The sequence below is a fragment of the Mesocricetus auratus genome, unplaced genomic scaffold (genome assembly GCF_017639785.1).
Source record: "Mesocricetus auratus isolate SY011 unplaced genomic scaffold, BCM_Maur_2.0 Super-Scaffold_100025, whole genome shotgun sequence".
Lineage (NCBI taxonomy): Eukaryota > Metazoa > Chordata > Mammalia > Rodentia > Cricetidae > Mesocricetus > Mesocricetus auratus.
Window position 1 is genome coordinate 26,094,495 of NW_024429206.1, and position 14,606 is coordinate 26,109,100.

The window sequence follows — 14,606 nt, forward strand, 5'->3', positions numbered from 1 at the left end:
CTTTGGTAATTAACATCTCGCATGTGTGGACAAAACCTATAGGTTTTCTGCTCTTTACTAGATAAATACTCCCATCACAGAAACTAGCCCAGAGGTCATCACTGTTCAAGCAAAAGGGAACAGGCACTGGGGGAGGGTGAGGCATTCCCCTTTGGCAAGAGCAGTAAGGCAGGACACAGTTGGCAATCTGCAAATGTCTAGGGGACGGTCCCTCTGTTCCCTAGGCAAGCAGGGATACAGGAGTCAGTCTGGCAGCTGGGCCTCAGGTTGGTCAAAAAATGAGCTGGGCTCACGTCCTCATCGCCCCAGGATGACACTGGACTCCTCTTCCTCCTCCTCTGTCCCAGATGTCTCCTCAGAACTGCTGGCATGCTGTTCTTGGCTCTGATTTGGTTCTGTAACCACAAAATATTCAAATAATAATCAGATAGATTTGATAGAGAGACAAGGGGGTTTAAATAAGGAAGAGAGTCTAGGTATAGAAACTGTACTTAAAATCCCAGGACTTTAGAAAGGGAGGCAGATGATAACAAGTTCAAGGGTATCCTCAGCTACATAGTGAGTTTGAGGTTAGCCTGGGCAGCAAACCCTGTCTCAAAAAGAGGAAGAAAGCCAAGGGTATTCTTATTCCTAGGCAGAAACAGTTGGGAGCCAGAGGTAGCCATTGTGACCACCAGCGCCCAATCCCACAAAAGCAATCTGCATTGCTCTGAGAGGGGCATCTCAGCCTCACCAAAAAGATCTGGCTATATACATCAGAACCCAATACCACGAGCCAGGCCTGCTGAGTATATGGTCCACATCACCACTTACATGGGCACCATGAAAGATGCCCAGGCGCTCCACAGCTTCCACTGGGCTGCAACTCCCTGCCTGAGCCTCAGGTTCTTGATGTGGGTGGCAAGAGGAAACTCAGGACCTGGCTTTCCCCAAGCACAGCCCAGGGACCCTCTTCCCTTACTCTACGGGCAGCTCTTAAGTTTCTAGCATATCCTAATACTGCTGCTAGCGCCGTGGTACAGCTAAGCTGGCCCAGAAAACAGCACAGAGACAACTTGTCCCCAGCCCCTCCTCCTGTCCTGAGAGCAGGGGAGTGGGCGGGAGCTGGCTGGAAAGAGGCGGGGGAGGTCCTCAGCACAGGGGCCCAGCTGACGCAGCAGGGACTTTTCAGGGCAGCGGAACACTTCGTATATCCCCCGTGGACTCACAGTGCTGTACACTGGACAAAGTGAGGCTGGAACGAGGCTGGAGACGGTGAGTTAGAGCACTGGATGCTGCTGCAGAGAACCAGGTCGGGCTCCCAGCACCACATGGTGGGTCACAACCACCTGGAACTCTAGTTCCAGGGGACCTGACACACTCTTTGGACCTCTGCGATGCACATATATACACACAGGCAAGACACTTACACATAAAACTCAAAAATCTTACAAAGAAAATAACAAATCCACTGGATCTGATGCCCTCCCCTGGCCTTCTCAGGGTCTACATATACTTAGATATGCGTAAGTGCAGACATACATAAATTTTAAAAAGTACATCTTTAAAGTCACTTTGGCCAGGGATTAGGATGGAATGCAGAGTCCAACTGACCTGCACATGCGTCTCTGGGAAGGGGGGGTGGTGCTGACAGGCGGTGTTGGAAACCAGGGGCCTACAGCTACAGGCAAAGAGCCTCTGTGCCATGGTGTAAATGCTGCTTCCCACAGGGGAGCAGAAACTCACCAGTATAACACGTGCTGGGAGTGAACAGCGTGATGGACGCCGGGCAGTAAGGTGGACAGAGCTAGAGTGACCCACTGATGATGCGCGAAAGCTGGAGGCGTCAACACTCGGGATTAACGTACGGTGGACAGGTGGGCGTGTCCAGTCACTGCTCAGGACACCCGCTCCACAGGCTGCACAGACTACACTGTATGATGGTGGGCCCACCAGATGACATCACCTAGCAATGTCACAGCCACCAGTGATGGGCACACAGCTCAGGACGTTTGCAGAACAAAACTGCCTACCACCACTTTCCCCACCAGAAAAGATGAACGACTCCTTCCACCCCCACCCCATGATCTTTTTTTTTTTTGGTTTTTGGTTTTTCGAGACAGGGTTTCTCTGTGGCTTTGGAGGCTGTCCTGGAACTCGCTTGGTAGTCCAGGCTGGCCTCGAACTCACAGAGATCCGCCTGCCTCTGCCTCCCGAGTGCTGGAATCAAAGGTGTGCGCCACCACTGCCCAGCTTTTTTGGGGGGGTGTTTCGAGACAGGGTTTCTCTGTGATTTGGAGTCTGTCCTTTTGTGGGTACTCGCCCTAACCCTTTACATAGTCCCAACTGACGAATGATGATGCATTCAGATGTAGGAGCCTATGTGCTCCACCTTCACTCAGATGGCCACAGACCACCCCGCCTGAAAATCCTCCCACATAACACAAAGACAGAGTGGAGGAGGGCATTTTGACGTTTGGGATTTGTTTATTGGAGACAGGATCTTTTAATATCTACACTCTCCTCAAACTTCCTGAGTGCTGGAATTCCAGCACCAAACTTGGCCTGACTTATTTCCTTTTTAATTATATCCTTCCATTGCTTTTTGTTTGTTTTTCAAGACCGGGTTTCTCTGTATTGTTTTGGAGGCTGTCCTGGAACTCTCTCTGTAGACCAGGCTGGTCTCGAACTCACAGAGATCCACCTGCCTCTGCATGTGCTGGGACTAAAGGTGTGAGTCACCGCCTATATCACTGGGTGCAACTGAAGATGACGGGGTTTTGAATTTTGTTTTTCCCCAAATGAATTAGACAGGATAAAGAAAAAAAGAAAAAAGCCAACAAAGAAACCTACCCCAAGCCCTAGTACTAAGGAATTGCTAGGTCATGGGAAACTGCCTATGATACAGAATTCCCACTGCTAACATGGATAAGGCACAGCATAAAAAACTGAAAGCAAGAACAAGCATGTATGCTATTATTTTTAGTAAGGATTACAGTCACTATTATTTTCCACTTTGTCCTCGTCACTGTACCCTAAAGGTTCCCGAGCAGGGAGTCCAGCGGCTTCATGGTCAAAGAACACAAAGGCAGGGCAGCCCCCAGTCCACTACACTGAAGTCTGTGGCTCTGAACATTGGTCCAGAGCAGACACGAGGTGCCATCTGGACCGAGCGCCTCCATGACTATCTCTAACTCAAAAGGAATTAACTCTGTGCCCTTCTGATTAGGGACATCTAGCAGTGCCAGGAGACACAAGAGGAAGCAGCTGCTTCTGATGACTAGACAGTGGCTGATCCCACAAGGAGAAGAACCCTGCCCGAGCTGTAGGCAGAACTGAGGCTGGGAACGAGCTCTAGCTGTGTCCACTATGATGTGTCAGAGAAGGGAAACCGTCATGAGGGCACCACTGGGAGCGCAGGGACTCAGAAGGATCCAAAATGGCTCATGGCCAACCCAGTGCTGTCACTCAGACACAAGCCCCACGCTGCAGGGGTGACTGAGTTACTACACAGCACAGAACGTGGCCTTAGAACCAAAGACTGTCCGGAATAGGGCCAACCCCGTAGGAGCCTCATGGTGCACTGGGGCCACCTTGTGGCAACCCTGAAACACTACATTGAATTCTATTCATTTCGCCCAAGCAACCAGAAACGCTTCTCTTCACAAGACGGAAAACAAGGAAATAATGGGAAACGGCAGGGAGAAAGGCATGTAAGTCACTGCTGAAGACCCCCAGACTCATTTCTGCTCTGGTCAACACACAGCGCATACAGCCAGCTCGGATATGCACAGGCGATCCAACACACTGCACCAGTGACAGACTTTATTCAGCGCAGCCCTGAATGACCTTGAATGTCTGAGCCTCCAGCTTCCACATGGCGAGGGCGGGATTGGATGCCCATAGCCAAGCCTGGTTTTGTGCAGTGCAGGAATGGAGGCCAGGTAAGCACTAACCAACGGAGCACATCCTCAGCCCAAGCGTGGCTTTTTTTTCCTGACAACGTCTTCTAGGTAGCTCTAGCTGCCCAGAGATTTGTTGGCCCCCCCCCCCTCCACCCCTGTTCTTCAGGTGCTAGGAATAAAGGCATGTGACATCATGGCCAGCCCAAGTTTTATGTATTTACTCTTTTTTCTTCTTGAGGTAAGGTCTCACTGTGTACCTCTGGCTGACCTGAAACTTACTATGTAGACCAGGCTGGCCTTGAGCTCACAGAGGTGGGTTTCCCTTTGCCTCCTGAGTGCTGAGATTAGTGGTAAGTACACCATGTCTTGCCTAAGTAATTGCTTAATACTGTCTACTCCCATCACAACCATGTCCAGCCTTTTGAAAGCTGTCCTCTGACCACCGTGTGGAGCCTGTGAATATACGTGCACACACACGTATACACCTGCACACACACACACACACACACCTGCACACGCATGTACACATGTGCACATACATGCACACACACACATGCACACACGCCAGAATAAATAAAAACAAAGTAGCCACGTGCTATACAGTTCAGGCCCACTAGGTTCAGAGCAAGACCCTGACTAGCACACACATACAGCAGCAGCAGCAACAAAATATCATCATCACCACCACCACCACAACTACAACAGCCAATCTTATATTTCCCTGGCACTTCACAGTTCTACTGAAAGGATAGACCTTAGTATGCATGCTCTACCACGACAGCAGTTTTAACATGAGGTCCTTTATACTAGCTACTGAACTAAAAAAACAAAAAACAAAAAACAAAAAACCTAACCTAGATTGGCCACTGGGTGGCACTCTTGAGTCATACCTGGAGAGCACAGTGTCTTGGAGGCAGAATCACAAACCACAAGGAGGGCCAGAACCTATTCGCTGAACACAGCCAACTTAATGACCTACTAGAAAAAGAAACAAGACCAAAGCCTTGAGAGTTGCCAATCGAAAAGCCCAGGATACACTAGAAAATGACTTGGCTTCTGAAGAGCCAAAAAGCTCAACTGGTGTAAGAAAACAACAAAAGACAAGACCTTCGCAAACTAGGGACCAAAGCCCAGACAGACCAGTGTCATCCTGGGCAGGTGGTCCTGATGTATAAGAAAGCAGGCTGAGCAAGCCACAGACAGCAAGTCAGTAAGATACACTCCTCCATGACCTCTGCATCAGCTCCTGCTTAGTTCCAATTCTGGTTCCCTTCGTGATGGAGTACAACTGACTGTAAATGAAATAAACCAAGCTGCTTTTGACCATGGTGTTTTATCACAGCTACAGGAAGCAAACTAAGACAGCACCTGGAACTTTTTCCGGGATGTAGGAGTGGCCCAGTCTTGAAAGAAATGGAAGGCAACCATGGATGGTCGGGCTGGCACACTCCTTTAACCATGGATGGTCGGGCTGGCACACTCCTTTAACCCTAGCACTCAGTGGATCTCTGTGAGCTCAAAGCCAGCCCGGTCTGTGAGTTCCAGGAAAGCCAGGGCTACATAGAGAGACCTCGTCTCAAAGTAAGAAAACAAAAATAAAAAAACATTAAAACGAATGGGAGGGTAAAGGTGCAGCAAAGAGATGGAAAGCATGAATCGGAACCTCACGGAAGCGCTTAGAACTTCCTTATCACTGTCACCGAAACAAGCTCACAAGATGGCTCAGCCACAGGAGACGTCAGAGAGGACAGCCTAAGGGGGCATGGCTAGGAACTATCCAAATGAACAGAGGATTAGCAAGAGTCAAGGGGCATCTAGGCTGGGATGCTCCCACTTCTCATGTAAGGTGCTAGGTATAAAGCAGACCATGAAAGCAGCCTGTACAGGAATCCCTACAACAGCAGCTTGAAGGGACACAGAGAATTAAAACACACACACTGCACGTAACAGAGCAGCTCTGTAATCAGAGCTTGGGAGGCAGAGGTGAGGAGGGGCAAAGTGCGAGGCCAGCGTGAGCTACGAGACTCACCTCAAGCAAAACCAACAACAAATAGTCAAACAAAACCAAAACCACAACTGACAGAGCTGGCTCAGTTGCTGTCCTGCTGGACGACCTCAGTCTGATCCCCGAACTCAACAGTAGAGGGGAGAACCAACCCTGCACCTAGGGGGTGGAGCCAGGAGTGTCGGGTCCCGTGAGATGAGCCAGGCTGCCACCTGGACCCTGTCTCAAAGCTAACAAACAAGAGGGTCAGAAGATGGGGCATTCAGTACAAGTGCTTGCCTTAAGAGCATGAGGACCCGAGTCTGGACCCTGGCGCCAATGGAAAGAGTAGGCATGGCAGCTCTGGAGAGAGAGAAAGGAGGGTCCCTGAGGCTTGTCAGCAAGCTTTAGTGAGACTGCCACAACAAATCAGGTGGAGAGCGATCCAACAGGAACCTGACACTGGCTTCTGGCTTCCACGGGCACACATGTACAAACACACGTGAATATATGTTTGCATACATAACCACAAAGCAAAAGGCTTCAATGCTGAGACACTACTTCAATCCTTCCTCCTGGGAAAGAAAAGGAGGCTCGGTGGGGAACAACTGGAGGGCAGTTGGGCACTTGAAGACCACAGGCAGTGTGAGGACAGGCACAGAGGGGATGACACGGGTAACCAGGAGCCCTTCTCCTTTCTGCTCAAGCCGGTCATGCTGCCTTTTTTTTTTTTTTTTTGAGACAGGGTCTCACTATGTAGACCAGGCTGGTCTCAAACTCACAGAGACCCGCCTCTGCCTCCGCCTCCCCAGTGCTGGGTTAAAGGTGTGTGTCGCCATGCCTGGCTCAGTCATGTGGCTTTCTGACATGACATACACAGTTAACAATGAGTCTTTGCTACCACAGGCTAGCTGCCACTGTCACCTCAGCAATGGCGACTGGCACTGAGAAATGTGGTCACCACTCACCTTCCTTCTGTTTCTTCTGTTCACGCTTCATCTTCTTTGCCAGTAACTTCTTCTCTTTTAACTTCTGGCTACACGGAAACATACATAGTGGTTAACCTAGTGGGTGTTTTGGAATAACACTGATTTGTGCTGCCTTTGTAACCGGGTGGGCTGGAGAGACAGCTCAGCACTTACAGGACTTGAGTTTAGCTCCCAGCATCTGAGTCAGGCAACTCATAACCGCCTGCAACTCTCTTCCCGCCCCATGAGCACTCGTGTTCACACGCACAGACCCACACACACTTAAAAAGCGATTCTGCTGGTCTGTCACTATCAACCACTTTCACTTAAGTAAGTCAGGATCAAACTCCTCTGAGGAGTAGGCTGAGAGTGGTGGCTTATATCTGTATTCCCAGAATTTGGTGGGGCTAAGCAGAAAAATCAAGAGTTCAAGGCCAGCCTGGGATGCATAGCAAAACCCTGTCTCCAAAAAAAGGTCACATGCAAAGTTTGGTTACAAGAGTCTCAAAAATACAATGTTCTATTGCAGAAAGGAAACTGAGGCATAGGGAAGAGTGTTGAAGGCCAGCCTAAGCTACACAGCAAGACTATCTCAGAAAGCAAACAAAAACAAAATGCGGAAATGATGGGAGACATGGAATCCCACAGAGTCGAAGTTCAGCTTGCCCTTTGATCTGAAACAGGATGAAGGGCTGTGAGGGATGTGGGGCTTCAAGGTAATGCAGGAAATCGTTCCTCAGTGCTGCTCATCTTAGGACACTCCTACCCAGACCCCCGCAGAGTACACAAGTGAACTTTTTCTTACGTTTTGAGGGTTTCTTTTTTTTCTTTTTTCTTTTGATTTTTTGAGACAGGGTTTCTGTGTATTGTTTTGGAGGCTGTTCTGGAACTTGTTCTGTAGACCAGGCTGGCCTCAAAGTCACAGATCCGCCTGCCTCTGCCTCCCAAGTGCTGGGATTAAACGCGTGCGCCACCACCACCCAACTGAGGGTTTCTTTTTTTTTCTTTTTCTTTTCTTTGGTTTCTGGAGATAGGATTTCTCTGTATATCCCTAGCCACTCTGTAGACCAGGCTGGCTTCGAACTCAGAGATCCACCCATCTCTGCCTTCTGAGCACTGGGATTAAAGGCGTGCATCAACACTGCCTGGCGAGGGTTTATTTTTTTAAAGATTCATTTTATTGTGTGTATATGAGTGTGGGTATGTACACTTCAGTTCAGTGTCCATGGAGGCCACCACACCCAGCTATGTCTGTGGAGTGTTATGCATGATGTGTGTGTGACTGGCACATGTATGGAGGTCAGAAGACAACTTTTTAAATTTTTAGTGCCCCCAACTTCTCTGTCTTGGCTGTCCTGGAACTTGCTCTGAGAACCAGTCTGGTCTTGAACTCACAGAGATCTGCCTGCCTCTGGAGCTGAAGTGCAGGGATTAGAGGCGTGCGCCACCAACGCCCAGCGCGAGGACAACTTTTGAGAGCCTCCATGCAGGCTCTAGGGTTGGATGTCAGGCTGCGAGCGTCTCGGCCTGCTGAGCCGTCACCAGTCCTGCTTTCAATGGGGTCTTGCCATTTGGCTCAGGCTGGTCTTGAGCTCTTGGCTCAAACAATTCTTGTGCCTTGGCCTACCTAGTGACTGGGACACGCTGTCACACTAGCACCGGCTGCTATGAACTCTGGCCCAGAAGGACTTGGCTCACTACCCACCATGCCCTTCCCCACCTGCAGGCTGCAGGCCACAGAGCACAGAAGCTCTTACCGCTTTTTCCGGCGCTTTGCGGTCTGCTCCTCTGCCACAATTTTATTCTTTTCCAGTCTCTTCTGAAACTCTGCATCCAGTTTTTGCTGAAAAAACAAAACAAATCATCACCCAGACCTACCTTGGACTGCACAGACTTAGAGTTTAAGCCCCACAAGCACACCATGAAGAGTGCCACAGGCAGCACCCAGTCTCCGGGGCCAAGTCCACCTTAAAAGATCTCCCAGGAGCCGGGCGTTGGTGGCACACGCCTTTAATCCCAGCACTCAGGAGGCAGAGGCAGGCGGATCTCTGTGAGTTCAAGGCCACCCTGGTCTACCGAGCGAGTTCCAGGACAGCCTCCAAAACAATGCAGAGAAACCCTGTCTCGAAAAAACCAAAAAAAAAAAAAAAAAAAAAAAAAAAACAAAAGATCTCCCAGGAGGGACAGGCACCCAATACACAACTCTCTGATGGCAAAATAACAGTGTTTACAGCGACACCACGTGTGTAAGATAAACCCTGCAAGAGAAATTAGGGAGGGAACGGGTGTGGGTGCACACCATGAATGGGCTGGAGGGGGAAGGGAGAAGTACAGAGGGGAAAGGAGGAGACAGGGCAGGGAGAGGGAAGGGGAGGAGGGGAGGGAGACGGAGAGAGGGAGACAGAGAGGGGGGGGGAGAGAGAGAGGGAGAGGGAGACTATGAATGAACGAGAATGAGTCAGGAGACTCTTTGAGGAAAGGGTAGCTCCGATGGCCTGCACTTGCGCTCAGCAGAAGGGAGAGTAGAGGACCGAGCCCAGCAGCAAGTCCTATCGTGCTAGGCAGAGTTATTAAGGGTTAACTCTACAGCAGTACAATAAAGACAGGGGGTTCCACGTGACTCTGCCTCCTAAGTGCTGGGATTAAAGGCCTAAAGCAATTCTTTTTTTTTTTTTTCTGAGACAAGGTTTCTCTGTATTGTTTTGGAGACTGTCCTGGAACTTGCACTGTAGACCAGGCTGGCCTCGAGCTAAAGCAATTCTTAAACTCTTATTAAAATTCATGAGGAAATATAAGTACCAAGAAAACTAAAATCCCCGAGAACCAGGCACTGAACACACACTACTATCCACACCAACCACAGCGAACTGCATGAGACAGCCCAACAGAGAGAAGAGAGGAGCAACCCCAGTGGTGTAGAAGCCCCCACTCGCTGTCCCATCCCATGACAAATGGCCTGGGGAAGGGAGGAGGGACTCTGTGGTGCCCTTTCATATACATGGAAGACTCCTACACAGCCTCTTCTAGTGTGAACAGCTCGAATCGCCAAGTCTGACCGAGTACAGGGTTCTACGGCTCACGAACCTTCTCAGCCATGGCATCCATGTAGTCCTGCCGCTGGTACTCTCTCCGCCGGAGGTGCCTATACACGTGGAACTCTCCACTGCCGGCTCCCGCACTGGAACCTAGAGCAGAACAGTCCAGAATTCTAGATGAAACTCGGCTGTCAGGCCTAATGATAGAACACTAGCAGAGCATCTGCCTGGCAGGCGCAGGTCCCGATTTAATCTCCAGGACTACAAAATGGGGAGGGAGAAAAGGAGAGAAGGGATCCATTTACCACCAGAAGCGGCATTAACCCCTGAGACTAGACACAAGAACTCAAGCTCAAGGTACTGTGTGCACTGGGTCTTTCTACTTGTAACTCAGCAAGGACAGCACGCAGCACGCTGTAGTACTAGCAAATGCCTTGTATGAATACTGACTGTGAAGTCGCAGGAAATCCCACTCCAACCAAGCAGTAGTACTACAAGCCATAATCCCAGTGCGCTGAGGCAGGAGGACTGAGAGTTCAGGACCAACTTAGTCTACACAGCAAACCCTCGGCTCAAAACAAAACCACATTCCCATGTGACAGCAAGAGGAGGATCAGACTGTGGTCTAACAACCAGCCCTCTAGAGAAGACTCAGCTTCCTCCACAGTTTCACAAGTGACAGGCCAGATTCCTCACAGTTGAAAAAAATATGTCTGATACTGCAAGTGAAAGGAAGTGGGTTACAAAAACATAAATGGCCGGGCGTTGGTGGCGCACGCCTTTAATCCCAGCACTCGGGAGGCAGAGGCAGGCAGATCTCTGTGAGTTCGAGGCCAGCCTGGTCTACAAAGTGAGTTCCAGGACAGCTTCCAAAGCTACAGAGAAACCCTGTCTCGAAAAACAAAAAGAAAAAAAAAAAAAACCCCAAAACATAAATGACCACATAGAAACAGTTTATCCTAAACATAGCACGAGGGACAAAGGAAGACAAATAAGTCAATGAGGGAAGGGGAGCCGCATCTTGTCTGTCTGGGTAAGCTGCCACTTGAATATCAGACTCAGGCGGAGAACTGACTGACCATGTCTGGTCAGCCTTGAGGTAAACTGAGGCATAGGGAGGGAGGGAGCACTCGCAAGTCAGGGACAAAGCTGAGAAGAAGCCAAGCCTCTTCTCCACCTGGCTCCACGAAGTCCTTTTGTTTATGTGTAATGTAGGTGTCTGTGGGTGCATGTGTGTGCCGGGAGACGCCAGAAGAGGGTTGATCATTGTGCTGGCGAGTTTTACATCAGCCCAACACGAGCTGGAGTCATCTGAGAGGAGGGAGCCTCACTTGAGAAAATGCCTCCATAAGATCTGGCTGTGGTCTCCAAAGCCACAAAGAAACCCTGTCTCAAAAAAACAAAAAACAAAACAACAAAACAAAAACAAAAACAAAAAAACTGGCTGTGGGGCATTTTCTTAATTAGTGATTGAAGGGGACTGGAGAGTTGGTTCACAACCATCTGTAATGAGATCTGGCGCCCTCTCCTGGCCTGCAGGCAGAACACTGAATACATAATGAATAAATAAATCTTTAAAAAAATTAGTGATTGATGGAGGGCCCAGCCCTTTGTGGGTGGTGCCAACTCTGGGATGGAAGTCTTGGGTTCTATAAAAAAGCAGGGTGGGCAAACCATAATCTTCAAGCCAGTGAGCAGCTCCCTCCCTGGCCTCTGCATCAGCTCCTGTCTCCAGGTTCCAGCCCTGCTTGAGTTCCTGTCCTGACCTCCTTCGGTGATGGGCAGCAATGTGGAAAGTGCAAGCCGAGTAAACTCTTTCTTCCCTAGCTTAAGCACTATGAGTTCAAGTATAGCCTGGGCTACATAGTAAGCCTCTATCTCAGAAAATAAATCAATACCTTTAGCTAAAGGAAGCCTGGGAGACCTTCCCTGACTAGCTTGTCTGATCAGGTGGACCTCTGCAGTCTATACCAACCTTTTAAGGCCTCTGAATAAAATGAAAGAAACAAAACTACCTAAGAATAACTGGGCAACCATTACCTAGTGCCAAACCACAAACACAGCACTCCTCCACTGTAAAGACAAAATTTTTCCTATCAAAAATTTAGTTGACAAGTATCAACAATAGTGTTTCATATTTCCCCTTAAAAAGTATGGTCGTACCGGGCAGTGGTGGTGCATGCCTTTAATCCCAGCACTCAGGAGGCAGAGGCAGGCGGATCTCTGTGAGTTCGAGGCCAGGCTGGACTGACAGCCTCCAAAACAATACAGAGAAACACTGTCTCGTAAAACCAAAAAAAAAAAAAAAAGACAGAAGACAGTACCCATGACATCTCGGACAAATTCTGGAGGAGGCCGAGGAGCCCATTCGCTCATCTTGTCTGGAATTGGAACTGCTTTGTCCTGCAACAGTTAAACAGAAAAGCACTTGTAAGCGCACACCTGCTGAGGACAATATGGCTCTTGCGACCAAACACAAATGAGCAGGCTCCTCCAACCGGCTGACTGAATGTTCATCCTCCACCCTGTGCTTGCTTCATCCTGTAAGCCACGGGGTCTAACACGGGCTACCACTTTCCCACCGTACACAAGTCTGGAATCTAAGTCACTGAGGGGAGAGCCAACCTCTTCTTGGCAAAGATATGAGACTTTCTCAGGTGTTTATACGAAGCCGGATTGGGAGTTAAAGAGTGATGTGCTCCAAATTTGTTGGCCAACGCCTCTTTAATAATGGGCGCCCTTCAGAGGAGCTGAGCAATTCCCTAAGGCATAGATTGTTTTTTTGTTGGTTTTTGAGATAGGTCTCACCGTGTCGCTGGCCTGAAACTCAGTACGCAGACCAGGCTTGCCTGGAATTTGCACACTCTTCCGTGTCAGCCACCAGAGTGCTGGGATTATACAGGTGTGCACCATCACGCCCAGCTTCGACCGCTCTTATGCTTATTAGAATTAAAACCAGCAAGGGCTGTGATACAACCTAGAATAGCGGTGTGGGGCTAGTTGGGGACCTAAGGCGGGAGGACCCAAAGTTTGAGGGCTGCCTACACCGCAGAGCCGATTCAGCGCCGCAGAGAGAAAACTAAGAAGCAGCAGGGGCTGGACCAGCATCCTTCCCGCAGCGGCGCTGCGGGGCAAGGGCGGCCTTCTCCGCCCCAGGCGTTCCCGAGTCCGGAGGGGCCTCACCGGGTTCTTCATGAGCCGCTCCAGCTTGAGCTTCTGCTCCTCGGCTGCATTCTTGGGGATGACGAGCGTCTGCGGCTCCTTCTTGGGCCTGGGCGGCCTCACAGAGGCGGCAACAGGACTCGCCATAGCAGCTTTCTGACTTCCTCCGGCGGCCGCCCGTCCTGATGACGACAGAAGACCGCGCCAGCCGCGCACGCGCACTCCCTGGACCGGGCGGCTCTCCCGCGGGCGCGGGCGCGGGCGCGCACTCTCGGCAGCCGGGGGAGGAGGCGGCGGCGTCAGGAGGCCTCGCCGGCTTCCTGAATATTCATGAGCGCGAGGCCGGTGCGGCTTAAGTCTGGTCGCGGCCGCGTAATTTCATTTCTCGTTTCAAAACAAATCAGGGCGTAATTTCATTTCTCGTTTCAAAACAGATCAGGGCTGCCCGACCCTCATGCCCAGGGGAAGCAGCGGCCTTTCGTGATGAGTGACCCGGCCCCAGGCGACCTCTCAGATCCCCAAGGGCTCTGCGCAGCTTGTGTGGTCCTCAGCGCTTCCCTCCTGGGTTTGCCTGCCCCTGGGCTCTGTCTTGGAGAGCTATTTGACTTAGCGGGCTCTCCCTCCCTCCGTTTCCTCTCCCTCTCTCTCCTCCTGATAATCCTTGCCTCTGTAGGGGCCAGTATAGGACACCCCAAGACCAAGTTCTCAGCACCGATGGGACGTATTTGCCCCAGAGGGCAGGGAATAAGAGACAAAGATAGGGTATAGAGGAAAGGGAGAAGGGGGAAGGGATATTTGGGGACCGCGACAATGACAAAGGACTGTCTCCGGATAGAGAGGAGAGAGATGTGGCCCATAGGCATATGGTGGTTTATAAAGGAAAAGGGGGAACCCCCGCGTTAGGATGAGCTATTTAGCTTTAATTGAGCATGTTATTTAGGGCAGCCAAAGGGGGCATCTGATTGCCGAACTTCAATACTTTGGTAGCTGGGCCTTGGTAGTCAGCCTCAGGAGGAGGAAGAGGCCAGATAAGGTAGTAAGCCCTTGGTGGCAGCCTTAGGGATGCAATCTAAAGGTTTTTAACAAGACAGAGGGCATGGGGGGAAGGGCAAGTCCTACCAGAGCTGTGTTTGCCATGTTTACCTCCAAAATTCTGGGATTAGAGGTGTTAGCCTCTGTGTCTAACCTCACACCCCATTCCTTATACCACAGCACAAACACATACCTGAACTCCTGAGACAAGCCCGATTGTCTTGGCCACTCTGAAGACTCAGGGCCACCAGTCAAGGCTGAGTATGTGAGTATGTGAGCCTTTCTGAGAATGAAGAAAACGGCCACTCCAGTCTAGGAGCTGGTCAGGAACTCACTCCAAGGCTTTCAGGGGAAGGTGGCCGTACAGCTGGGGCTGTCCAGGGACAGAATGTTCTTTGGAGCATATGTGAGGTGCTGTGTTAGCTCCAGATAATAAAAGATGCGCTGATAACGACACTAGTTTGTAGTTAAGGAATCTAAAACCAGTCCTTTCAAGAGGCTTATTATAAGGAAAGGGCCTCGAAGCTGACTGGGCCTGCAG

At 50.3% G+C, this 14,606-nt stretch overlaps 1 protein-coding gene across 1 annotated transcript; it reads right to left on the reverse strand.

Annotated features, from left to right (window-relative positions):
- Positions 1-39: 39 nt before the first annotated feature.
- Prkrip1 (PRKR interacting protein 1) lies at positions 40-13,231 on the reverse strand. The gene is made up of 6 exons (XM_005080385.4): positions 13,055-13,231; positions 12,196-12,274; positions 9,921-10,021; positions 8,594-8,679; positions 6,837-6,904; positions 40-395 (listed from the first exon to the last, which is right to left on the reverse strand). The coding sequence occupies exons 1-6, from the start codon at positions 13,178-13,180 to the stop codon at positions 298-300; spliced, it is 558 nt and encodes a 185-aa protein (XP_005080442.1). The 5' UTR covers positions 13,181-13,231; the 3' UTR covers positions 40-297.
- Between the last annotated feature and the right edge of the window lie 1,375 nt (positions 13,232-14,606).

What these genes read in the sequence shown, in the direction of transcription:
- Prkrip1 (XM_005080385.4), bottom strand. Translation starts at nt 13,180, where the DNA reads ATGGCGAGTCCTGTTGCCGCCTCTGTGAGGCCGCCCAGGCCCAAGAAG. An exon ending in ATTTGTCCGAGATGTCATGG is followed by an intron (nt 10,022 to 12,195) that starts GTACTGTCTTCT and finishes GTTCTGCTCTAG; the next exon opens with GTTCCAGTGCGGGAGCCGGC. An exon ending in GCAAAGCGCCGGAAAAAGCG is followed by an intron (nt 6,905 to 8,593) that starts GTAAGAGCTTCT and finishes GTTTCCGTGTAG; the next exon opens with CCAGAAGTTAAAAGAGAAGA.